Source organism: Dioscorea cayenensis, chromosome 7 (assembly GCF_009730915.1).
Source record: "Dioscorea cayenensis subsp. rotundata cultivar TDr96_F1 chromosome 7, TDr96_F1_v2_PseudoChromosome.rev07_lg8_w22 25.fasta, whole genome shotgun sequence".
Classification (NCBI taxonomy): Eukaryota; Viridiplantae; Streptophyta; class Magnoliopsida; order Dioscoreales; family Dioscoreaceae; genus Dioscorea; species Dioscorea cayenensis.
The window spans coordinates 28939601-28963847 of record NC_052477.1 but is presented as its reverse complement, the minus strand read 5'-3'; the positions used below and the strand labels follow the sequence as shown (position 1 = coordinate 28963847).

The 24247-nt window shown below is 34.6% G+C and overlaps 6 protein-coding genes and 1 non-coding gene across 7 annotated transcripts; 5 read left to right on the top strand and 2 right to left on the bottom strand.

The window, feature by feature from the left end:
* The first annotated feature begins 1108 nt into the window (after positions 1 to 1108).
* LOC120264790 (UDP-xylose transporter 3) lies at positions 1109 to 5562 on the top strand. Its single transcript, XM_039272633.1, has 7 exons — positions 1109 to 1575; positions 2312 to 2496; positions 3154 to 3221; positions 3824 to 3956; positions 4222 to 4383; positions 4467 to 4739; positions 5138 to 5562. The coding sequence occupies exons 1-7, from the start codon at positions 1455 to 1457 to the stop codon at positions 5252 to 5254; spliced, it is 1059 nt and encodes a 352-aa protein (XP_039128567.1). The 5' UTR covers positions 1109 to 1454; the 3' UTR covers positions 5255 to 5562.
* A 78-nt stretch (positions 5563 to 5640) lies between these two features.
* LOC120264789 (protein DETOXIFICATION 53-like) lies at positions 5641 to 8779 on the bottom strand. The gene is made up of 2 exons (XM_039272632.1): positions 8566 to 8779; positions 5641 to 7097 (listed from the first exon to the last, which is right to left on the bottom strand). The coding sequence occupies exons 1-2, from the start codon at positions 8704 to 8706 to the stop codon at positions 5709 to 5711; spliced, it is 1530 nt and encodes a 509-aa protein (XP_039128566.1). The 5' UTR covers positions 8707 to 8779; the 3' UTR covers positions 5641 to 5708.
* A 1831-nt stretch (positions 8780 to 10610) lies between these two features.
* LOC120264328 (superoxide dismutase [Mn], mitochondrial-like) lies at positions 10611 to 13222 on the top strand. Its single transcript, XM_039272136.1, has 6 exons — positions 10611 to 10940; positions 11412 to 11458; positions 11553 to 11678; positions 11827 to 11883; positions 12680 to 12757; positions 12924 to 13222. Exons 1-6 carry the CDS (start codon positions 10646 to 10648, stop codon positions 13014 to 13016), a joined length of 696 nt encoding a protein of 231 aa, XP_039128070.1. The 5' UTR covers positions 10611 to 10645; the 3' UTR covers positions 13017 to 13222.
* Positions 13223 to 13793: 571 nt separating this feature from the next.
* LOC120264948 (40S ribosomal protein S26-like) lies at positions 13794 to 16408 on the top strand. Its single transcript, XM_039272864.1, has 6 exons — positions 13794 to 13847; positions 13962 to 14054; positions 14141 to 14225; positions 14333 to 14463; positions 15937 to 16046; positions 16193 to 16408. The coding sequence occupies exons 1-5, from the start codon at positions 13845 to 13847 to the stop codon at positions 16006 to 16008; spliced, it is 384 nt and encodes a 127-aa protein (XP_039128798.1). The 5' UTR covers positions 13794 to 13844; the 3' UTR covers positions 16009 to 16046; positions 16193 to 16408.
* Positions 15260 to 15364, top strand: LOC120266259. The gene has a single exon (XR_005538101.1). It is a non-coding gene; the product is annotated as a small nucleolar RNA snoR99 (small nucleolar RNA).
* A 991-nt stretch (positions 16409 to 17399) lies between the features above and the next one.
* LOC120265307 (tRNA (guanine(26)-N(2)/guanine(27)-N(2))-dimethyltransferase) lies at positions 17400 to 20975 on the bottom strand. The gene is given in 9 exon segments (XM_039273179.1): positions 17400 to 17765; positions 18111 to 18173; positions 18272 to 18475; positions 19170 to 19269; positions 19351 to 19551; positions 20350 to 20366; positions 20368 to 20562; positions 20564 to 20647; positions 20649 to 20975. Coding segments are annotated over 9 exon segments (1299 nt in total). The 3' UTR covers positions 17400 to 17657.
* Positions 20976 to 22816: 1841 nt separating this feature from the next.
* LOC120265648 lies at positions 22817 to 23492 on the top strand. The gene has a single exon (XM_039273601.1). The coding sequence runs from the start codon at positions 22834 to 22836 to the stop codon at positions 23392 to 23394; it is 561 nt and encodes a 186-aa protein (XP_039129535.1). The 5' UTR covers positions 22817 to 22833; the 3' UTR covers positions 23395 to 23492.
* The last annotated feature ends 755 nt before the right edge of the window (positions 23493 to 24247 follow it).

Genomic DNA, 24247 nt, shown 5'->3' with positions numbered 1-24247 from the left:
TATTGGTTTTTAAAAAAAATTTCAGATTTTTTTTAAAAATATTTGAAATTAAAAAATTTTAAAGGGCCATTGTGAAAAATACGTGGAATAGTCCTTGCAAGAAATTATAAATAAAAAAATCAAGATACGTCAACCACTCACCAACCGTCCGATGCACCTGATCGGTGTACCTAACTTACACGCCATCATGGGTCAATCTCACCGTTGATTTTCATTGGGATCAGAACCATATCAATTTCAACGGACGGATGGGCCCACTAGCTCACCGACGAGTTCCCACGCTTGTTCTCATGCATGACTCTAAAGAAAGGACACAACGTAGGACTTCTTTTTTAACCTGGACATCCAATGGACACGTGTCTCTTGACCATTGGGTAAAGCTTGGGGTCCCATTTTGAGGTCCCAAAAATTTTGTTGTTTTTTTATCACACTCCAAGATTGGGCCCGTCGCTGCCGGCGGGAGGGAAGGAGAGGAGAAGAATGGGTGAGAATTAGTCTTTTTGCATATACGTCCCTGAAGCATATCAAATTCCAATCAAGTCCTTTATGAAGTCAGTATTATAAATGCTAAGAACTATATATATAATTTTGAATATTGCCTTAAGTTTATGATTTTTCCAAATTTAATCACTAGAAATTTGGACTTTAGATGAGGATGCTAAAAAAATAAATAATTAATTATAATAAAACAAGTTTTTTCTCTCAGGCTTACATATATCCAATGTAAAGCATAACTTCCACCATGTGATTGTTTATTTTAATTCTTTTAAGTAAAAAATGAAATTTTATTTTGATAATTAATCAGATCCAAATACATATTATTTATGGAATAATGATCAAAAATAACTAACAGCATCCATTTTATTTTTAAAAAATAATGATATCATAAATTTATGAATTTTTTGTTTAGAGGTAATTGTGATATTAGGCCAACTTTCAGGGTTGAGAGTGCAATATATATATATATATATATGTAATAAAATTAAAATTTCAACATGCTTGAATATTCACTTAAATTTGTGAATTTTAATATTTTTAATTAAACATTTGAGTAACATTTATAAAGGGTTGATTGTAAGATTTGGTTAATTTTGAGGGTTAAGAATGCAAAAGAAAAATCAAAATAATTATAATAAAAACAAGTGAAGCCCCCCGCGAAGGAGCCGCTCATCCAGATCTCCAATCTCACTTCTCTTCTCCACCTCGGCTCTGAGATTCTTCAAAACCCAATAGAAAAACTCCATCTTTTGATCTTCGAATTGGTTGCTTTTCGATCCTTTCAAATCTCCCGGCAGTGTTCAGATCTAGGGTTGCATCTCGATTGCTCTGCGGACGAGCTCTGGTTTTCGTTTGATGGGTTTTTTGTTTGGGCATTCGATCTGAAGGTGGTGGTGGATTGGGTTTGTGCTTTGAAGGAGCGAAAAAGCTGTGAATCATCTTCAGAAGAGTGAGGAATGGGGGAGAGCGAGCGATGTCAGTTGGGGACTGTCGGAGCGCTGAGCTTGTCCGTGGTGTCTTCGGTGTCGATCGTGATCTGCAACAAGGCGCTTATCAGCACCCTTGGGTTTACGTTTGGTGAGGGATCTAACTTTTCGCGATGCCAATGCGATTTTTCGGAATAATTTTGGAGCATTTGACTGATTTTTCTGAATTTTGTTTGGTTGGGTTAAAAATGCTGTTTTTTTCTAATTGTTGAATATTTTCAAGCGTTACTATTGGATGAAATCTTCGATGGATCTTTTGTGATTTAGCTTAGTTGTAGTTGTGGATAATTGCACGGAATTTGTTTGATTGGTGGTGACGTTTATGTATGATTTGGACTTTTGGTCTTTGTTTATGGATCTATGTATATTACTTGAAAAACTTCTTGTTTGTTCCTAGACACTGGGATTCATCTTAATTTGGATTTTCAAAAGGTTATTAAAGTGTTGGAAAGTGGGTTTTACTGCAATGAATTTAAGTTGGTGATGCTTTAGAGTTGCAATTTGGCAAAGGAAATTGAAATTTTTTTCTTTCACAATTGATGTATAGCATTTCTATGTAATCCTTGCGAGAAGAATGGCTTTTTATAGTGTCTTTTTTCCCCCTTCTGGTGTTGGATTTATTGGAATTCCTTTGTTACTTGAATAAATTTAAAGTTAGTTGGTGGTTTTCAACCCATTGTTGGCCCATGCTTATTCATTTATTAAAATTACAATTGAAGGTAAAGACAGTGTATAAACTTGAAAAGGCTTTGGTTAACTAAAGATTTATTTTTTGGCGAGAATGTAAATATTTGACGTGAACTTGTACTTTGCTTTTGGTTTTTCAGCCACTACTTTGACAAGCTGGCATCTCCTTGTCACATTTTGCTCTCTCCATGTGGCGTTGTGGATGAGATTGTTTGAGCACAAACCTTTTGATCCAAGGGCAGTAATGGGATTCGGAATTCTAAATGGAATATCTATCGGTTTATTAAACTTAAGTTTGGGTTTCAACTCTGTTGGTTTCTATCAGGTACTTTTTCTTGTCTTTCGGGATTCAGCATTTTTTTAATTTATATTTTCTTCAATTTTATAAGTGAATGTTGGATTAAGATAATAACTTAATTTATATTTGAAGACATTATTTTTTGCTTAATAATACTTTTATACTCTGATGTTAAAATATATATATCCTTTTTTAATTTGTTCATATTTTAGTGAGTATTTTGGATGTAGGATGTGGCAGTTAGCACATAAAAGAGGAAACTGCATTTCATTAATTCTGATGATTCACATATACATACATATATATATATATATATATAGGAAATAATGACATCAGTATACATATTCTCTCTTTTTGGTATCTTATATTCCTTTTTTCACATCAATTGCTTTTATTTGTGAAGGAAAATGGGTTCTGACATGTGTCTTCTTTTCTCAAGATTGTTTCCAAAAAAAGTTGTTTCTTTCTGGCATTTGGATATATGCTGCCAGAATTTGTATTTTATTTTATTTGTGAGAAACAGGTTTTTATTTTTATTTTTTATTTTTTCACTTGGTTGTTTATTACTGTTTAAAAATTCATTTGGATCTTGCTGAAATGTTACCTTTCTAGTATCTTTCATATATTCATGAAATTTTGGAGCTCCGGTATGCCTTTTACTTATTCATTTAGCCTTCACTCCAGATGACCAAGCTTGCAATTATTCCTTGTACTGTTTTGCTGGAGACTCTTTTCTTCAGGAAGATGTTCAGGTATGCCTTAAAAAGGACAACAGAAAGCACATTTTCTTCTTGAAGTTATAATGTATCCAAATGTCTACATCCCAGTATTCATAAGTGCATGTTAAATGTAGGATGAGGCTTTCAATATCAAATACTCTGTTCTCTGGTATAAAAATGCTGGTTATTGGTGTATGTGTTTAGTTATTTTTAACTTCATGCTTTTTTTATGGACTACAATATTCAGCGAAAGGCTATAATGCTCAATTTGTGACCCAACTCTTAATAAAACTCCATTACCTTATCAACTCTAGGCAATTACCATAAAGTTCCTAGGCTGTTACTGTATAGAGGTCAAAAAAATGCTCCTATCGAATTAGATAATGTTTTCCATTTTAAAACACAGGATAAAGAGTGAATTTAAAGTACACTGTCATCTAAAACTGAAGATATGTTGTTGTAATAGACAATGACATAGTTTTGAGATTATCTTCAGCAGCTTGTCTAAATGTTTGCACCTGTTACCACATTAGTTTGATATATGCTTTTAGTAGTTATGACGTCTGGCTTGTGTGTGTATCTTGGCAATTTTGTTAACCTTTCCTTGACTAGTATTGCTTGACATGTAATTGCAGTCGGAGTATCCAGTTTGCACTCACCATCCTCCTTCTGGGTGTTGGCATAGCGACTGTTACAGATCTGCAACTAAATGTTCTGGGATCCGTCTTATCTCTGCTTGCAGTTATTACAACTTGCATTGCTCAAATTGTATCCTTTTAGGAAAGTATATACTGGACTGCTTGCATACCATAATTCCTTTATTTGCTCCTTAAGATATTGAATGGATTTTTTTGCCTCTTTAGAAAAAATAACTTAGTGATATTATTCAATTACAGGTCTGCACTCATATAAATCTTGCATTGCTTAAATCTTTTCATTAAAATCTTGAGTACTGTTGTTCTCATGTGACTTTTTTAAAACTTTCTGCACTTCCTATATTGTCTTTTGTCTGAGATCTTAACCATTTCTTCAGATGACTAATACTATACAGAAGAGGTTTAAGGTCTCTTCGACCCAGTTATTGTACCAATCGTGCCCTTATCAAGCACTGACTCTATTTATCACTGGCCCATTCCTTGATGCCCTTCTGACAAACCAGAATGTTTTTGCTTTCAAGTATACACCTCAAGTTCTGGTAAGAAGTGGAAATATTGTAAATTCTACCCTTCTGTTCTTTTCTCTGAGGATCTCTTATGGGTATATTTTATTTTGTTGCAGGTTTTTATTGTGCTGTCTTGTCTTATATCTGTCTCAGTGAACTTCAGTACATTCCTTGTCATCGGCAAGACATCACCTGTTACCTACCAAGTTTTGGGTCATCTAAAAACTTGCCTTGTTCTTGCCTTTGGCTATGTTTTACTTCATGATCCATTTAGCTGGAGAAATATATTTGGCATTCTGATTGCATTAGTTGGGATGATCCTTTACTCCTATTTTTGTTCTGTTGAGAATCAGCAAAAAGCAACTGAAGCATCATCCCAGATACCCCAGGTATTTTTTATTTCAACCTTTTATGTATTCCATATTTCATATAAGATGTCGTGCTTCAGTTTTTTCTCTTGTCATAGATGATTGTTTTGTTTTACTTTGTTGCTAGCAAATGGTTAGTTATTTTCTGGCCATATTCCACATAAATTAGAGATTTTAATATCCCACTAAACGACCTATAAAATTTGCATAATCCATCACAGAAAGCAACGTTGTATGAGTCAAACCATTTCTGGAGTTTTAGATTGTTGAACCAAGCTCTAAAATAAGTTTGTGAAGTAACAGTATAGTAACACTTAATAAAATTTCTTAATCTCTGATTCCTATAATCTTGCAATCATATTTATACATGCTTGGCTTTTCTTTGTGCTAATCTATTATCATCTTGTTATTGGTCTCAGGTGAAAGAATCCGAGTCTGATCCTCTTCTAAGTGTGGAAAGTGGAACTGGTCTAGTGGCTGATAATGTTGCACCCAAAGCCCCGGTGTGGAGCTCGGACAAAGACCTTCGCGCATGAGTTATCAAACTATGCAGATTTGTATCTCTGGGAGTAAATGGCATTGAAGAGTTGCCTGAAATGAAAGACCCCTCAATAAGCTAGCTATCAAATGAAGGCCATAGTTACCTGCATAATATTATACTTATATCATTTGTAGCAGTTTTGCCTGTTAATTTTATCGATTTTCATAGAAAATGAAGGATCTCATGTCGCATCCCTGTTTTAAAACCAGTTGTTTGTTGTATACTGAGTTAAGAAGCTGCGCAGGCTAAATGACATTCTCATTCTTCATTCTCTAAAATCAGAAATGAAGTTTCTTTTCTGCTTACATTGTGAGGTTCAAATACATGCATTTTTATGCTCATGACTTGTATTTGTTTCCCTTTCTCTAAGACTTCTAAAAAGCTGTATTCTCACCAGTTAAACTAGCTGCTTGTTTGCTGCAGATCATTGTTTTGTTCTCAGGATCTTGTCAACTGACGAGGAGACCGGCTTCAAGATCACCCTTCTCTCCGGTCTCATCTCCAGTCAGCTCCTTCGCCCTCTCCACCTGGGCTTTCCAGTCAGTGCGCCAGACAGTGTACAGCATGAAGCAAGCGCATGATGCCTGTGCTGCCACCAGCCCAAGCCACAGGCCGAGGAATCCCAGCCTGAACCTGAACCCTGCCATCGCGGCCACGGGCAATCCTATTAGGTAAAACGACCCAAAATTTATATTTGCACCTACTGTCGGTCTTGCACTGCCTCTCAGCACACCGCACCCGGCCGTCTGTGGGCAGTTCCCAAGCTCGCACAACCCAACTATCGGCAATGCCATCTCCGTCAACCTCAGTATCTCCAAGTCTCCGGTAAACATCTTTCCCCACACTCCCCTCACACTACCAGCAAACACAAAAGCAGAGATCCCAAACGCAACAGCAAGCGCCACACCAACACGTGTCGCTTGCTGTGCTCTGCCCGGCCGGTGCGCACCAAGCTCATGACTAACCCGTATAGAAATCCCAATGCTGAGCGACGATGGCAGCACATAGATCAACCCGGTTGTCTGTATCAGAACCCCCATTGCCGCGACACTGGCTTGCGGATCCCCCAGCAAACCACAAAGAATAAGCATGACTTCATACCACCACCACTCCAAGCACACTGAAGCAGCACTCGGCGCAGCAAGCGCCACAAGCCTGCTCCATCCCTTTAAACACTCAAGCGATAAACCCGACCACGGCTTCAGAGCTTTGCTCGAGTACATTAGATACAAAACCAGACCAACATTGATGATCATAGTGTTCAAACCTGAAGCTAAAGCCACTCCTTTGATTCCATACCCCAAGTAACTGATGAGAACGTAATTAATCGGCACATGAAGCAGGAGCGCAAACGTTGCAGCAAGAGTCAGAGGCCCTGTAAGGCTCTGTGTTCTGAGAAAGATCCTTAATGGATGTAACAGTGCTTGTGCAAACAGGTCAGGCAAGGAGAAAACAATGTAGTTTTTGGCAATTGAAGTGATATATGAATCCTGGCCTAAATGCACCAGAATTGGCTCCATGTATAGCCAAAGAAAAGTAATGGGAATTGCAGCAAGAAGAAGCAGCAGCAATGTTTTCTGAAAGGTTAGGCTAAGGATGGCCCAGCGTTTCGCGCCGTAAGCCTGACCGCAGATTGGCTCCATGCCCATGGCTAAACCTTTAAGCACGGAGTAACCGGTGATGTTCGCAAAGGCGATCGAAAGCGAGCCTCCGGCGAGCTCTGCTTCGCCGAGTCTGCCTAAAAAAATCATAGAAATTACTGACTTTGAGTAAAGTAGGAAACTTGTGACAATTATTGGCCATACAATCTGTGCTAAAGATGTGAGCTCCTCAACAACCTGCATTACATTACAGTTTTCAGTCAATATCAACACATCATCAGTAATTAACAATGACTCCTGCATTTGAAATGGTTAAAAAGAAATAAAGATAAAAAGGAAAAGTTTGGTTCTAATGAATCTTTTTCAGATCAAAGAGGAGTGCAACATTGTTTCCTATTTCTTGTAATGACTTTTCAGTTGCTCAGATTGACAGTCATTTGCAGTGCAATCCTTGCAATGACTCCTGAAAAGCATAAGCTCGTAGATTGGGACTGATCAAAGTGGATAAATTTTTGGAATCAATATCAATGTATATAAATATATAAATAAATATAAATATATATATTATTTTTATAAAAATGTGAAATCACGTGGTTTTCCAGCTTTGGGGAACATGCAGAGAGTTGGTTGGTAAAGCTAAAAAAAAAAAATCTCTTATTTGGAAGGGAAAAAAATAATTGTTAATTAAATGTTTAAATTTATTGTTTGTGCCCTTTGCTTCTTGGTACATTCCAAAGGGCACTTTCACCAGCACTAGTGCTCACTGTATAATTAAATATTAAATTCAAATAAAAAGTTAATAATGTTTACACTCTAAAACTGACTTTATATATATAATGTTAGTAAATTCTTACACTGCTATTAATTTTTCAAAGTGTAACATTTACTCAGATTATATTTTTTTAAAAGGGAAGAAAATAAAAAATAAACTATTTTTTAAGAATTTTGTTTATAGTTTGGATAAGACTGTATTTGTCTGGAGCAATGTGAGTTTCAAAGTTTGTCTGACAGTGATTCAAAAACCAGTGTTGAACTATATCCAGAATTTACCTAAAAACTATATCCAGAATTTTCCATATCATTCAAGTGATTTTAACTCAAGTCAAGGCAGAAACAAAGATTTCCACACAATCTAAATACTAAAATTTTTTTATAAAAAAATTAAAAATAAAATCCATTCATCTCTATTTTCCAAAAATATCATGTGAATAAAATAAAATAAAATACCAACTCTGTTATTATAGTAGCAGTATATCCGCCTGGTTTTACATTAGTCATAATATTTAATTTTAAATTAATAAATGCAATAATTATGCTGATTTACTCCACAATTTAACCTACAAAAACAATTAAAACGCTTGATTTTAATTCCTAAATAAGAGATTTAAATGTTTAATCATCTCCAAGTTAGAGTGAGCTAGACCAGACCCAACCCAACCCAACCCAACCTTAATTGGTTAAGCTTGTCAAGTTGTCTAAAAACAGCAGCTAAAGCCCACAGCATGGTGATATCCTCCTGTGATAAACACTACAACAAATGGTTTCCAAGTGCCATCATGCATGATCCTTTAAAAATAAAAATAAAAACATCTCTCTTTCTCAAGAAACTTAAAAGACCAAAAATAAAAACCATGGATCCATTAAAAAGAGCTCATTAAAAAATAAAAAAGAGATAAATAAAAATGAAAAAGAAAGGATTGATTACCTCTCCTATGCATGGCCAAAGAATGGATCCATTTTGCAACTTTGGTTCCTCACCATCACTTGTGTTTCTTTCTTCATCTTCTTCAACACAATGAGGTGGCTTCATCTTCTTGTTTGTGCACATATTGGCACTATATATCATCAACAAAGTTTAGAGATGAGAACAAGAGGAAGAGAAGGAGGTTTGTGAAGATAATGGAAGAGATTGGGAAAGAAGTTAAGACAGATGGAGAGAGAATGAAACAAAAGAAGAGGGTTTTAAATGGCAATGTGGATGCATGTCTTTGTTATAAGATAACTATAATAAATCTCATCAAGGTTGATGAGTGCCAATAGTGCCCTTTGTAGTGTCTTTTTTCTTATGAGGAAGGTTGGAGACTGTTGTCCTTTGGAAGGAGGTTAGGGAGGGTGCTTTGGGAAAAGGGCAGGGGAGTGGGAGAACAAGGGAACAAAAACCTACAAGAGTAGCACTACCCAATACTTTGTATTAATTATTAGTGTTTCTTTTTCTTTTTATGTTTTTTTTTCTCTCTTGCTCTTTTCTCTTGTGGTGATAGGGATTTTATAAATGTTTTGTTGTGTTAATTTTATATTTTGGGTTTTTGATTTTGAGGGTCCACATGTATAATTTGGCTTATTGGTTAGATATATATTTTTTTTGGTTGATACTATCAATTTAAAAAAATTAAATAAATCACCCTAAATATATTAGAAGGAAAAGGATTACCAATAAAAAAAGATCGGAATGGAAACATAAAGAAATAGAGTATATGATTGAATACATAAAATAGAACAAACGAATTAAAATTACGCATAACTTTAAAAAAAAATGATTAGATGATTTTACCTTAACAGAAGAGAAGGTGAGGCAAAAAATAAGACTTTGGAGAAATTACCACTCAAAGGGATTATCAGTCTCTGTCAATTTGAAGAATCAAATATCTTTAATATGGTTCTCGATTAATGAGAGCTCTCACAAATCTAAGAAGAAAAAAAGTAAAAACTCCATTTGATGATCGTCATGGAATCCTCGATTCTAGCCCCATCGAGTATATAAGTTGTAGATGATCATATATATATATATATATATATATATAAACATAAATGATTTTTAATTAGAATCTAAATAGATGCAAGGTATTAATTGAATTACCATTATTCTTTGCTTTGCTGGCAAAATCTTTCACAAAATAGCCCGAATGGGAACTTTTAATATGTTTGATGATATATATTTTTTTAATATATTCTTTTAACATAAAATAAGTTTATTGAAGAAAAAAAATACAAATTTAGTTGAAAAGATGATTGTAAATGATTATTTTGAATACCTTAATCACTAAAGATATTGAATAAGACCATGAATCTCAACTTATTCCACAGAATATACAATGAAGTTTTAAAATAATGCTAATTGTGCTGTTCTTTAATATAATCTTAGCTGTTTAGTGTACGGTCTCCACCAAGTTGATGAAATGAAGGTATCTTCTCTTATATATATATATATATATATATATATATAATATTTCAATGGTTTGCTCTTTTGTAATTATTTTTTCACCTTAAAATAGTTTAATTGTAATACTAGCACAATTAATTAAAAAAACTCTGTTTCCTCATTTAAGTATTTTTAAAAATTAAATATATTTTTAATTAATATAATATTCCTTTAGCTAAACAAATAAATTTGGTAATATATCTCATTAAACAGTGTTACTAATAAAATATATCACTTGTTGATGTACTAATTTAAGTCAATATTTTAGTAAAAGGCAACAATTATTTTTGTTAAAAATACAATATATGGTAATCAATCAACCAAATTTTATTATTTAATAATAAATCCTTTAATTCCAACCAAGCCAAGCCAAGCCAAGCCAAGCCTCCTCCACTTGAAATTCCATCCCTACCCCACTCCTTAACGGGTCCAAAACCCGCCATACCTTATTTATAAATGTGGTATAATCGTAATATCTATCTAATACAAGGGTAAATGTGTAAAAGAGCAACACCGCTCATCGCCCGCAGTATATGAAAACACTAGTGCTCAACCCTTCGTCCTCAGCCAAGCTCTTCTCTTCGCCATGGCGATCCGAACCCTCGCCTCGAAGCAAACCCTAATCCGATGCGCCGCCGCTTCTCCGGTTCTCCGGCAAGCGCGGGGTCTCCAGACGTTCTCGCTTCCCGATCTGCCGTACGACTATGGGGAACTGGAGCCGGCAATCAGCGGGGAAATCATGAAGATCCACCATCAGAAGCACCACCAGACGTATATCACTAACTATAACAAGGCGCTGGAGCAGCTCGAGGAGGCCATGGCTAAGGGGGACTCATCCAAGGTCGTTGGCTTGCAGAGCGCCATCAAGTTCAATGGCGGAGGTTAGGTTTTGCTTCAATTTGTGGTTTTTTTGTGCTGAATTTGATTGTTTTTCTTTGTGAATTGAGATAGAGATCTGGGTGGTGGTTATTGTTTGTTAGATTTAATTGTTTGGTAATTGGTATTGTGGTTTGAGAGTAATGCATGTCTTTGGCCAATTTCACTTGATTTATCGCCAGTGATTGTTGTTGAGCAAATCCATTTATGAATTTTATTGACTGCCAATTGATGTTGATAGTTGTATTAGCTTGATTTTTCCCCCCCAATAAATTTGGTGGCAAATTCATGGCTTTATCTTAGTGCTTATTTTTCAATTTGGGAACCATTTGTCTGGTTGTGGATATGGCTTTGAGTTGGGAAAGTAATAACTTTTGTGGTTTATCCATGGTATGGTGAAGAGATATATAGCTTATGAGAAGGAATTCAGATTTCAAAAGGCATTTAAGTGTTGATAAATTGATATTGTCATGCAGGTCATGTTAACCACTCAATATTTTGGAAAAATCTTGCTCCTGCTCATGTAAGTGAGATCACATTGATTTAGTTGTTTTTTTTTATAGTGCGCACTTTGATGATACCGCTTGCATAATTTTCAACAATGTATCATCTTGCAGAAGGGAGGAGGAGAGCCTCCACATGCTGCACTTGGATGGGCAATTGATACAAATTTTGGCTCGTTGGAAACTTTGGTGAAGATAATCAATGCAGAAGGCGCTGCTTTACAGGGTTCTGGATGGGTGGTAAGTTTTTCCTGTCCAATGCTGTGCTCTTTTTTTCAGTTCCTAGCAAAGGCAATTCACTCCTTTGATTTTATTCAACCATGGTCATGCATGGTGTTTTCTTTCACACTTTCTGATTCTCTATATCCTCCATTGTCACCACAAACAGTGGCTTGCGCTTGACAAGGAGCTGAAGAAGCTTAGAATTGAAACAACTGCAAACCAGGTAAACAGAGATGCATTATGTTATGTTTACAGTTGATAGATTTATTGCATGCATGTTTCACTGTTGTTGTGCTTCAGCCTTCCGTATGGATTTTGCCTGATCTTCCTTTGTATCTTTTCAAGTATTATGTAAAGTTCAACCAGTTATTTATGCAAACAAAATGGTGGAATAAGTCAACATAAAATTCGAAAAGGATACTTATGTCAGAGAATAATTACATGAAAATGCTCTTTTCAAATGAGAGAAATGATGAAAATTGACAACCCATACTTATTCCAATTTACTTGATGAATATTATCTGCAAACTTGTCAGCTTCATGAACATCGATGTAATTCCTTCAGCATTGAACAAAGTAACACCCATGTTATTATTGTTTTCACCCAAAATTTTAGAAATAATTCTCCCAATTTGTCTTCAAATCTCTTGTCTGTTGATGAAACTTACTAATTGCCTCCTAGTCAAATTAAATCTTTTTTGCTCATTGGATAACTTTTTTTTCCTAAACCCCATCTCTAATGAGGAGGTAGCATTGCAGACAACCTAGTTTGAGAGTTTCCAATGTCAAGGATGTTATATTTTTAACCCATTTTTGCTAAGCTAATTTTATGGAATATAAATAAGAAAATCAGGTCAAGAAATAATTATGTACATTGACTTATGATCTGCTTTTTTGTTGCAACTTGTGATACATGTTTTATTATCTTCTTCCCAATTTTTGCTCATTCTTTCCACAAGTATGTTTAGTAAGCTCTTTCTCATATATGAAACCATAAGTAACCCTGCTTTATATCTCAGGATCCACTTGTAACCAAAGGCTTACAGCTAGTCCCTTTGCTAGGGATTGATGTGTGGGAGCACGCATACTACCTGCAGGTAGATTATCCAGTCTTTCTTTTGAATGTTACCATACAATGAATATTAACTTAACATGGTACCATGCTATTTGCAAAACATACAATGAATATTAATTTAACATGCTACCATGCTATTTGCAAACCTTTTCTTGTGTTTCTGAAAACTATTCTCTGCATTTTTGCAGTACAAAAATGTTAGACCAGACTATCTGAGTAACATATGGAAAGTTATCAACTGGAAGTATGCCAGTGAAGTCTATGAGAAAGAGGTTGCCTGATGAGAGTTCGTCACGGCTTCGGAAGTTAGCTTGCTCGTTTTTATATTTGTATGTTTTATGTATTGAATAAGATGGCCTTTCTTGCTACCAATGTAAAACGATTTTCTCTTATTGCCAAGCAGCAGCTACCTGTAACCTTAAACATGCCCTTTTATTTTATTCATCATTTCAATTATGCAAGGTTGTGTTACCAACCAACTACTAAATGATATATTGGTATTCAGGTCTTCATTAAAATCTATTAGAATTTTTTACAAATGATTAGAGTTTAAATATGAGGGTATATATTTTTTTTAGTGTTAGTAGTAGTTGTGTGCGGGTGGTTTTAGTGTTCATGTGTGTGGGTCTTGTTTTGTCTTCATTTATTCTGCAGAGATTTGTAGGTGTCTTTTTTTTTTAATGGTTTAGCTGTCAATCTTGAAGGAAAAAAAAAATAACTTTGTGGGGTTGTGTTTTGTTGTAGGATATTGAATTTCTTTTGAAATACGGTAGAAATTCTAGGGCAATTTCATCATTACACTCCTTACTAATCAACTAAAGTCTCATTATAAATTATATATATATATATATATTTTTTTATGTTTATTGTAATTTAGAATTTTTTAAAATTATTAAAACTTGGAAAATAAATGGTTTGTTTATAAATAAGCACGTAATCTTAATTTTTCTAAATTTTTGAATTTAAAAAATAATAATAATAATAATAATAATAATCTCCAGCACGTAGGTTTGGATACTATAAATAGTTAAATACTCGCATCCAAACACTGTCCTCAGCCCTCAGCCCGCAAACCCTCGAAGGAGATCAGAGCTCCTCACTCTCCGCCGATGGTGAGAGCGCTTGAAACCCTAGCTCTTCCTTTTGCTCGACTTCTCTACTCCTTCTTCGTTTTCCATTAATGCCGATCTCTGATCTCCATGTTTGTTTGTTTGTCCGTCGTGCAGACGTTCAAGCGCAGGAATGGCGGTCGTAACAAGCACGGCCGCGGCCATGTCAACTTCATCCGCTGCTCCAACTGCGGCAAGTGCTGCCCTAAGGTTCGATTCGCAATCATACAAACATATATACAAAGGAAAACCTCAGATCTGAGAGATCATTTGATGTTTTTTTTGGTATGTTGAAGGACAAGGCGATCAAGAGATTTTTGGTGAGGAATATCGTTGAGCAAGCTGCAGTTAGGGATGTGCAGGAAGCCTGTGTTTATGATGGTATTGTTTTTGGATGGATTTATCTCTGATTTTTAGTTGCTTTTGCTGTGATTTTGGTTTTGGTATTCTCTTTTTGAAGGGTTTTGTTGATTAGCATTATTGGCTAGGTTATACTCTTCCGAAGCTGTATGCCAAGATGCAGTACTGTGTTTCTTGCGCGATTCACTCTCATGTGGTTAGGGTTAGGTCTCGCACTGATAGGAGGAACCGTGAGCCTCCACAGCGCTTCAGGCGCAGGGTATGAACAAATTCACATTCTTGGATTACATGCTTGATTTTTTACAATGCTATGTTTGTTGAATGATATGAATTGGTTACTAAAATTGATCAGATGTAGTTTTAATCCGTTTCTTTTGGTTATGAGAATTGTTAGGGTGTATGAAAGTTGTCATTGTTCTTTTTTTCTTGCTTTCCCTAGTACATAAGTGACAACAATGTCCACAATTTTGCATTGGCTAATTAAACCAAGTGTGATTTATGATAAGCTATTGGTTGTTAAGAGGTTAAACAGTTATTAGTACCTACTTAGCCCCTTGTTTAAGCTTGTATATGCTTTAGCGAAGAAATTAAAATTAAATCATGATTTATTAGGTTGACTATATGAAGCACATTGTTACTGTTATTTTTCTCATTAGGTCACTATTATATAATTTTGGCATGTGTGTCAATGATATCATTTGTGTATTTCTTATTTTGGGTTAATTACGGATTCTTTAACTATGGATTTCATTCACATCCCACCTATTAAGTTAATTTTTTTTAACTCAAGCTGTACTAATTTAGGTGCTAAGATGCAAATTGATGTGTAATATCACTTGGTATCCTTATAGCTTTAAACCGGGAACCATTCTGTGGATGTATGGTATTTATTATTCTATCCAATGATATTCTTGATTCTCATATATGCTAAGGCATTAGAATATTTGTTAAAGTAAATTTAAAGTTGTTCAGATCCCATCTTGTAAATCTTGCTCGTTAGGAAGAGAGGACTTAACTTATTGGGACCTTACGTCTGCCCCAGTGGCTTTCTTTTTGTGCCATGTGGGATGAACTCGTCCCTTACATGTAGCCATCATATGTTTCAATTTGTCAGCTAATCATCTTTACTTTTAGCTGATTATTAATATGATGGAACATGCTCAGAACTATGAAAATGCACCTACCTCATCCGTATGTTATCTATCAGAATTATACTGTTTAAATCTTTGTCAAGTTTGTGCTTTCACTTTAACCTTTAATAAAATTAATATTTATCTTTTATTGCTGTGGTATTTCTATTCTGTGAAATCTCAATTGTCCTGACTGAACTTTTAGTTTTTTTATCGAGAGTAGTTAATATTCTCATAATCTTTTTACACATGATTTCCTTCAAACTAGGTCCCCAAGAAAGGGTAAAAAAATAACTAATTTATTGGAAAGTAAATTTGTTAAAGTGATTAATATTGAAAGCTCATTCTGCATCATAAGAGGCACGTAAATTTGTTAGAATATTGCTTAGCATAAAAAACTTATTCTCGAGCTTTTTATGAAGTGAATCGTTCTAATTATAATATGAGAAGTTACCATTTATTCAGTGGTTTTTTGCTGAAAGTATTTGAAAATCAACAAAAAGATAATATGTTTGCATATATTTTGATCCTCACTTTTAACTCAGTCTTTTAATAGGCAGTATTTTTCTTATTGACTGTTTTCACCATGCTGTGCTGTGCAGGATGACGCACCTAGACCTGGACAAGGGCCTCGCCCAGGTGTCACTGCAAGTGCACCTCCTGCTCGCCAATGATGTTGGGTTGTGTTCCCCTTTGTTTGGCGGTGATCATGGTATTAATTTTCCTGTTTAGGTTGACCAAGTAATTAGTGGCTTTTTGTATTGTTTTTTAAATTCTAAATCTCTTTTTATTAGCTGTGTTCATCCTCTTACATTTTGGGCTTTAATTATTTTTTATTTTTTATTTTTTTTTTTGGAGGTTGTCTGCTTGGGATGATCAGCTTGTTCAGTTAGTTGTGTTCTGTCGTGGCTTGCTTTGGAGGGAACTTTTATTTGAAATTAATTTAAAATTTATTTCAATTATTGTTTATTTGAAATAATACATATATATATCTTTATTTATATTTATTTTGAATTTATTTAAACAAGTATATTTAATATTCTGAGTATAAATTACATGTATCTTTAAATGTTGAGTTGGAGCAAGCGGCATGTATCTATCTTACTAAAGTTTATATAAATCCTTTTCAACTAACATCATCTGTGCAACTCTATTTAAATTTATTACTACAAAAATACAGTTGTCATTGATTAGCATATTTGTAGTGATTGTTATCAAGTCTTTGTTTTGAAAAGGTTAATTGGTTCTGATCCAAACAACAACAAAAAAATATCTGCAAAGTGATAGTATTGACAACAGCTGCTCATTGAATCAACAAGACGCGCCTGATGTTTCATGTTTTCAGGGTTCTTTCATTTTTTTTGTTTTTGATGCCCGTTTACCCAAAATCTGAAAGCAAAGACTTTCCACATTCAGAAACATAAAATTGACATGCAACCCGGGAAGCACAGGATTAGCACCTAGTGAAAAATGAAGGCTATTATAAACTGCATCCTTTCTGGCAAAACACAAAGAAACCTATTTATCAGCAAGAGATAAAATATTGGCTTTAAATTTATTTAGCAAGCAAGTAAGAAATATCATAGAAACCCATGGCATTAGCAACTTCAGTGACAGAGTGAAGAAAGGAAGGAAGATCTTCAAGCAAAAATTTGGGGGTTCTTTTAAGCAGAATTGGTGGATATCAAACATTTGTCAGCCTGGTAGTAGATTATGGAAACTGGAGTGGACTGTGAAAATGTAAGAGAAAAATGATCAAGCATACAAATCATTGATCCTTTCTCGTGTTGGCTACACTGATGTCATGTTAGGTTTTGTTAATTGTCAAGATTTGGCCTAAAATGTGATTAATTCTTTTGTTGTGGAAAATTTGATATATGACTGTGAAAGAATCTATTACAGTTGTTTGTATCACACTAGAATAGTCTGATTCAAATTAGAGTTTTATTACAAATAAAAAAGAATGATGTAATTCAAATTACAAACTAATTAATATGAGTGTCTATTAAGTCAATCTGAATGAAAAATTATGTTTATTTTTCATATAAATCATTGGCAACGGGCATTGATCTATAAAAAATATTTAATAATCACCTCCAAATCACACAATTTGAGTGTTACATTGGTTGATATGAATGAAGGAACATATTATACCTGAACTTACTTAAAAAAAACACTTCTTAATTAAAAAAAAATTCATTTTACCAAACTTTCAAAAAGAAAAAAAGCACTTTTTTTCCTCCAGCCCAATCCAAACAGGGGACCTAAAACAAACACATGACCAATAGAGAATTACCTTACTTAAGCTGGCTGCGTAATAAGATCAGTTTGCATGCCGGAGTTCTTTGGCGATTTGAATACAGGAACCCATAGGGCAGTTTGTTTTGATTGCATTGGGTGCAATATGGGACCTAGTTGCAGCATAGCCTTCCTGAGAAGAAAGAAAGAAAGAATGCAATATAAGAACATGACGGAAATCAGAAAACACATCCATTATTGTTCTTTTACAGTGAGGTGTTATTAAAGGAGGGAAGTTATGGCAGTCATGAAACTCTATAATTTCTGGGAAAATGAAATCCCACTTTGCAATTTCAAAACAATCGCTCAAGAATCTGGTCTCTGAGTTTTCTCATTCCCTAACAAGACTGTTATAGGATACTCAATGTGAAAGTTTCATGTTCATCCAAGTGGCATTGATGTTCAGGACCACAATCAGCTTTTCACAGGAATTTATCAAACAGGATAGAATAAACTGATACAGCATATTGAAACATACCTTTTGTAAAGCATTTATCATGGTTGAAACTGGTGGAGAATTTATTTTTGCTCGGCTGGCAACCTGAAAATATTATCAGAAATTTAATATACAAGTTTATGCAAGTTTGAATTTACGCAAATATTACAGAGAACTAGATAAATAAATTAACTATTCAGTACCTCGTCAAGTTTGATGTATCCAAATGGAAGTAGGGGATTGCTTTCATCAATCATTTGATTGAGAAGTTTCTGAAGATCAATCCCATTTTGTTTGGTGTATGCCCATCCCCATTCTTCAGCTAATTTCAACATTTCATTCAGATAATCAGCATTGTGAAGAGGTCCTGTCCATAGGGGACCAGACACAACCACAGAACGAGAGACCTACAAATAGCAAATATTACTAACCAAGACCTCTTCCCACGCAACAGGAATTTGAAAAGATAACTCATACATCAATGAAGCACCATCATTTCAACGATGATGTGTGGTACAGAAGATATGTCAATCAAACCATTCTAGTTCAAGCCAACCATCAAGGGAAATAGGAGTTGTGCTTGTTGGGGCCGAATCATGACATTAAAATGTTTCCATGCATGTCAAACATTAACATTCAGATAATGTTTAAGTATACTTATCTCAGGCACTGCAAGTCATAATGCTTATAAAGCACATAATGGCATCAAGGTTCGTAATTTCAAAAGAGCATATGTTGGATAATGCAGCTAAGTGTTATAGGACACAATGAAGATAATTTTACACCAACTACCTAAGTAGACAAGTGCGAGGGCAGTCTCTTCCTGTTATGTGCTCAAATGGGCTTGTGGTGTGCCAGTGTCTTAGGCAAAGCAACATAAAACATATTGGAGCCTTTTTAAGTTGGAAAATGGGTGGGTGTGATAGCCAATTTGAAAATGGAGACATACACCTGCTTCAAAATTTAATAAGCCACACAAATGGAGAGTCAAACCCACTTGCTCAGTGAGTTCACAACAGAGAGTCAGATGCCATAGAAAGTTTAAAATCTTATCTTACGATTTTATGATATGAATCATTTTTCAGGCATTGGTCTAAGTACCCCTCCATTGTTGCAAGGACAACAAATCTGGCCAAGTTTTTCCCAAGTAAAGGCTTGAGAATTTCCACATTGATGACAGTAGCTAATAAAACCGTAATGACTGCAAAAGGAGAATGAAATAAGTTTCATACAATAATTTTATGTTTCATGCACCTTGAAAAATATTTACTGAAGACCTCACAGGTTCTCATGAAGCATTCCATGATCAACTTTAAACATTACTCTGAAAACAGGTCCATGGTACGAATAGTAAGAGAAAAGTGGTGAAATGTGAAAGCCTAAGGCAGATGCTTCTCGCAGTGCCCCACCAATTAGCAGCCGCAACCCAACCTCATTGGCATATGGCATCGGACGAACATATGCCCCATATGAAGCTAAGGAACTTGAAGGAAGCAAAAAAGAACCAGTCAGAAACCAACATAATGTCATCCAAATCGTTCTGTTTCTTCATCATCAAGTAATACCTGAAAGGTAAGCCAGCATCTGCACTCAACATGAATACTCTAACCTAAACAGTGCTCAACAATCAACATGAAGCACTTTAAAAACTAGACTCTAATTCACACAAGGTTACATGATTACTCATGTCTCCTATCCTATAACATCATTAAAAAATTTCACAGAAAAAAATACTCTTCTCTGATTCTTCTTTCTCTATATGGAAATGTATCAACTACAAGTCTACAACACATCATACTTTTTTGCGGGCTTTCTTTTACATTAAGTGATGTTAAAAAAAAACTAGATGCATCACATTATTCCTCTAAGATTCCAATCACTTCCTACATCAAACCATTTTTACATAATAAATGGTCTCTAAAGCTTATTTCCTCAAGATGTTCTAAAAACTTGTCCTATAACTACACATGGTCACCCAGGAGAATCACAATATGTAGGAATATAATTGTTTCTAAAAATGCTAGCATGCTTATGAATGGTTCTCAAAATATGCATGATCACACAGGCAATCATAGATTATAGCATCACTAGTAGTTCAGCCTACTAAGAACAAACTTTAAGATATCTATATACCAGCCATCCTGACAATCAGATATAACAAGAGTTAAAAAAACAACAAAATAATACTTCCACAAACCAAAGAAGAGATCATTCAAAACAGACAAAAATAGATACTTTCATAATAAAGTAAGAATAGACCTGCAAAATTCTGGACACTTACTGCTGAGGACGATGTCCCTCCAGAGGAATACCCATCAGTCGAGGTCGCATACAACAGCCCCCCCTTCTTCAATGCCATCATCGATGACCTCAAGAACGAAGAATCGCTCCCAAAGGAGTCCACATCCACAAGATCAAAGAAATTTCTCTGCAGATAACTCTCAAACAAAACCCTATTCGCGTCCAAATGGGTGACAACCCACCTCCTCTCCCCCGTCCGGAGAGAACCTAGGCTCGCTACCGAGATTGGAGAGGATAAGACCACGGGAACCGTCATAGGCGTCGTTGGCCCAAACGAAAGCCGGCACCGGCCTGAGAGAGGTAGCGGAGGGCTCGGACTCCGCATCCACACATAGCATCGAGGACGCGGGGACCACGGGAGAGGTTTCGACCATGGATGACGGCGGCGAGGATCCCAAGGTCACGGCCGATGGCGCTTTCTCGGCGGAAGAAGGAATCGCCGGTCTCGAACTCGATCCCGCGCTCGGATTCCTTGGCGTTGCTTAGGGTTAGGGTTTTCCTAAGAGGAACGGATCTGGACCTAGGGTTAGAGTTAGGGTTAGGGTTTGGGAGTTGTGGGGTGAGAGGGAGAGACGATAGGGTTTGGTGGAGAGAGAGGGAAGCCATGGCGGGAGAATGATGAGGTTGAGCTCTTTTTATCAAGAGATCAACGCGCTTTTAGATTCGTGTTCATGATGGACGGTGATGGATAACTCTTGAGGGAAAATGAATATAAAATATTGTTTTATTAATATAGAAAATCAAATTGGTTTAAATATACGAATATTTTTATAAAGGACCCTTTTCAAAGAATTATATATTTTTTTTATAAATGTTTTTTTTAATTATATTCATATATTGTATTTTTACATAAATAATATTTTTTTTAAGATTTTATTCATTCCAAATATTTTTAGGTTTTAAAACAAAAAATTTTAACAATTCCACACATGAGCAATTAATGAATACATCACATGGTAAATGACCAAATAAATATATTAATAACGTGGTGTGGTGTATTTTTTTTATTTTTTAATAAAATATAAATAATTCACGTGTTAAAGATATGCATAAATATGGACAACCCGTTTTGTATGTGTATTTACATCATTAAAATTAAAAATAAAGATTAAATAATTCAAATAAAACTATATGCTAAGAGTTTTAGCGTGTTGGCCCTCAATGTCTCTTTATTTGTGGATGATAAAGAATCAAATCCCTTGTGAATGTAGAATAAGAGCGTATGATATAATTTAAAAACTTGAAGTTGCCTCCAATAATAACTCTTTTGTTCTTCTTATGATGCTAAAAAATTAATATTTTTTATATCAATAAAAATAAAAGATATTAAAATAAGAGGTTAAATTTAAATAAGAGTAGATGTCATGACTCATGATCACTGAACCTCCTAATGCTGCCCTTTTATTCACAGAGCCTCATGGAGTATTAATTATCCACTATGAAATCTTGGGGAATCTTTAATTAACTTACTTATCTCTTGCTAATTAATCTCTATCACTTCATTAATTGAAATCATTGTAAATTAAACTAGCTATGCTAACCACTTTTACATTTGCACAAGTACCCTATATTAGGTTATAATGTAAATCAGAAAACAAATTTAATCCATTGCATGGTATCATCAGAGCTATATTGAGCTCTTAATTATGAGTATTTACTTAAATATGTGCAAGCTTAACACCTCTCATCATTCTCTTGTTTCTTTTCAAATACCTAGGTAAGCACAATCATAATTTATCTCATTTAATTATATATCCACATGTACATCAGTATATGTACCTGTATTTATACAACATCATGATCACCTATATTAGAAAAAGTAAATCCAATCAATTAAATTAAATATGCCATTTTTTAATAGTTTATGATAATAATAATTTTTAGTTTTCTTAAGACTAAAATTAACATTTTGATTAATTCAAGTGCCAACTATACACACACACACATTGGACTAAATGAATTATTGTATTATCACTCAATAATAATTAAAAAAATTAGGTGAATTGCCATCCTTAGTCTCTTAAATGAACACCACCACCACCACCACCAAACTTAAAAATTATCAGAACTATAATAATTTTTGTGACTAAACCCAAATTAACCAAACTAGTTAAATCCATTCAAATTGATTATTCAAATCATATAATCCAAAGACGTGATTTCAAATCACTCAATCATTTTAATTTCACAACCGTATAGTAATGGCCACCAACTTCACCAACATGAAACCGGACGTGCATGCCACCAACCATGCAATCAATCAATCATCATTCTCTTAATCACACGTCTCCCTCTCTTTAATACAACCAATCAATCCATCAATCCATCATGCCACCTCTCTAACGAACCAAGTACACTACACACCATTGCAAACACACAAAAGAGTGAGTGCAACCAAAGCAATCTTAAAAAGCCACAACTTTATTCCCACATTACTTCAATCTCACTCTCAAATCATTCCACCATGCCATCCCTTATGAAGCCATACAAAACACTCCTAAAACTCATCAAACTTCCATACAAAAAACTCATTGTCATTAGAGCATTTCACTTCCAAGGCCTAAACAAGAAAAGAGAGAAGAAGAGGTGGAGGTGGAGGATTAGGAAGAGGAGTTACCAAAGAAGAAAACTCAAGTTTCTTTTATCGGTGTTCGGAAGAAGAAGACCGGAGGAGATGGATGAAGTTGTGGAGCTTATGAGCATGACAGAGTTAAGAGATCGAGGGCCGTGTTCTTCGCCGATAACTCCGGCTTTGTTGAGGATGATGAAAGCAGAAGGTGGGAGAAATAATGAGGTGGAGGAAGCATGTAGGAGCTTTGAGAATTATTTGGTGGAGATGATTGTGGAGGAAGGGAAGGTGAGGGATTTGATGGATGTGGAAGAGCTTCTTTCTTGTTGGAATAGCTTGAAGTCTCCTGTTTTTGTTGATTTGGTTTCAAGGTTTTATGGGGAGTTATGCAAGGACTTGTTCTCTGATAGAGGCAGTGGTGATAAGTCTCTGGACTTGCTTCAAGATCATGCTTGATTTTTATTTATTTTAGTGCTTTCTTGAATAATTTACATTTATATAGAGAATGGGTTTGATTTTATGTTTGTTTGATGTTTTTTTAGTAAGTGATGTGGGTTTTTGGTGTAATGGTTTTAGAATGGTAAAGTTGTGACATGTCTTTTGATTTACTCAGAAATAAATTGAGAGATTTGAGAATAAAATAAAGGTACAAATATCACCTCTTCTCATATACACCAAAATAAACAAATGAATAAAATACAATGTTCGGAAAAACATAATAAATTTTTAAAAAGTTTCGTTAAAGTCGATGTAATTGACTGCACCATGTATTTGTCTGTCTCAAAAAATCATTCGACCCTGTACATCGGCTGAGTGATGATGTGATTTAACACCCTTTGTGAGGAGGGGTTTATCGTCTTTGTTAAAAAAATATATAAATAAAATAAAATTATAAATATTGTTAAGATAATCATTAAAAGATATAAAGTATGCAGTATTATTTTTTGAATCAATATTATTTCTATTTTTTTAATTTATTTTTTATTATTTTTGATATGTGTTTTTTTTAATTGGAAAGCTCCAAGCATGCCTAGTTTTTTGAGTTCATAGCAAAAAAAAAAGGAAATTAGACATTTTAAAATTTGATTTTTACTAAATATTGTTTCTTAATACAACCAGTTTAAAAAAGGAGCAAATAATAAAAATTAAAAAACATAATAATTTTATGGCCTAAAATAAAAACTCTAATTATATGTTTAACATGGACCAATAAATACATAAAAAATTAATTAGAAATAAATACTCTCAATGTATATTTTTTTAAATAAATATTGAATTTGTGTCCATTTCTCAAGCATTTTCAATTTAA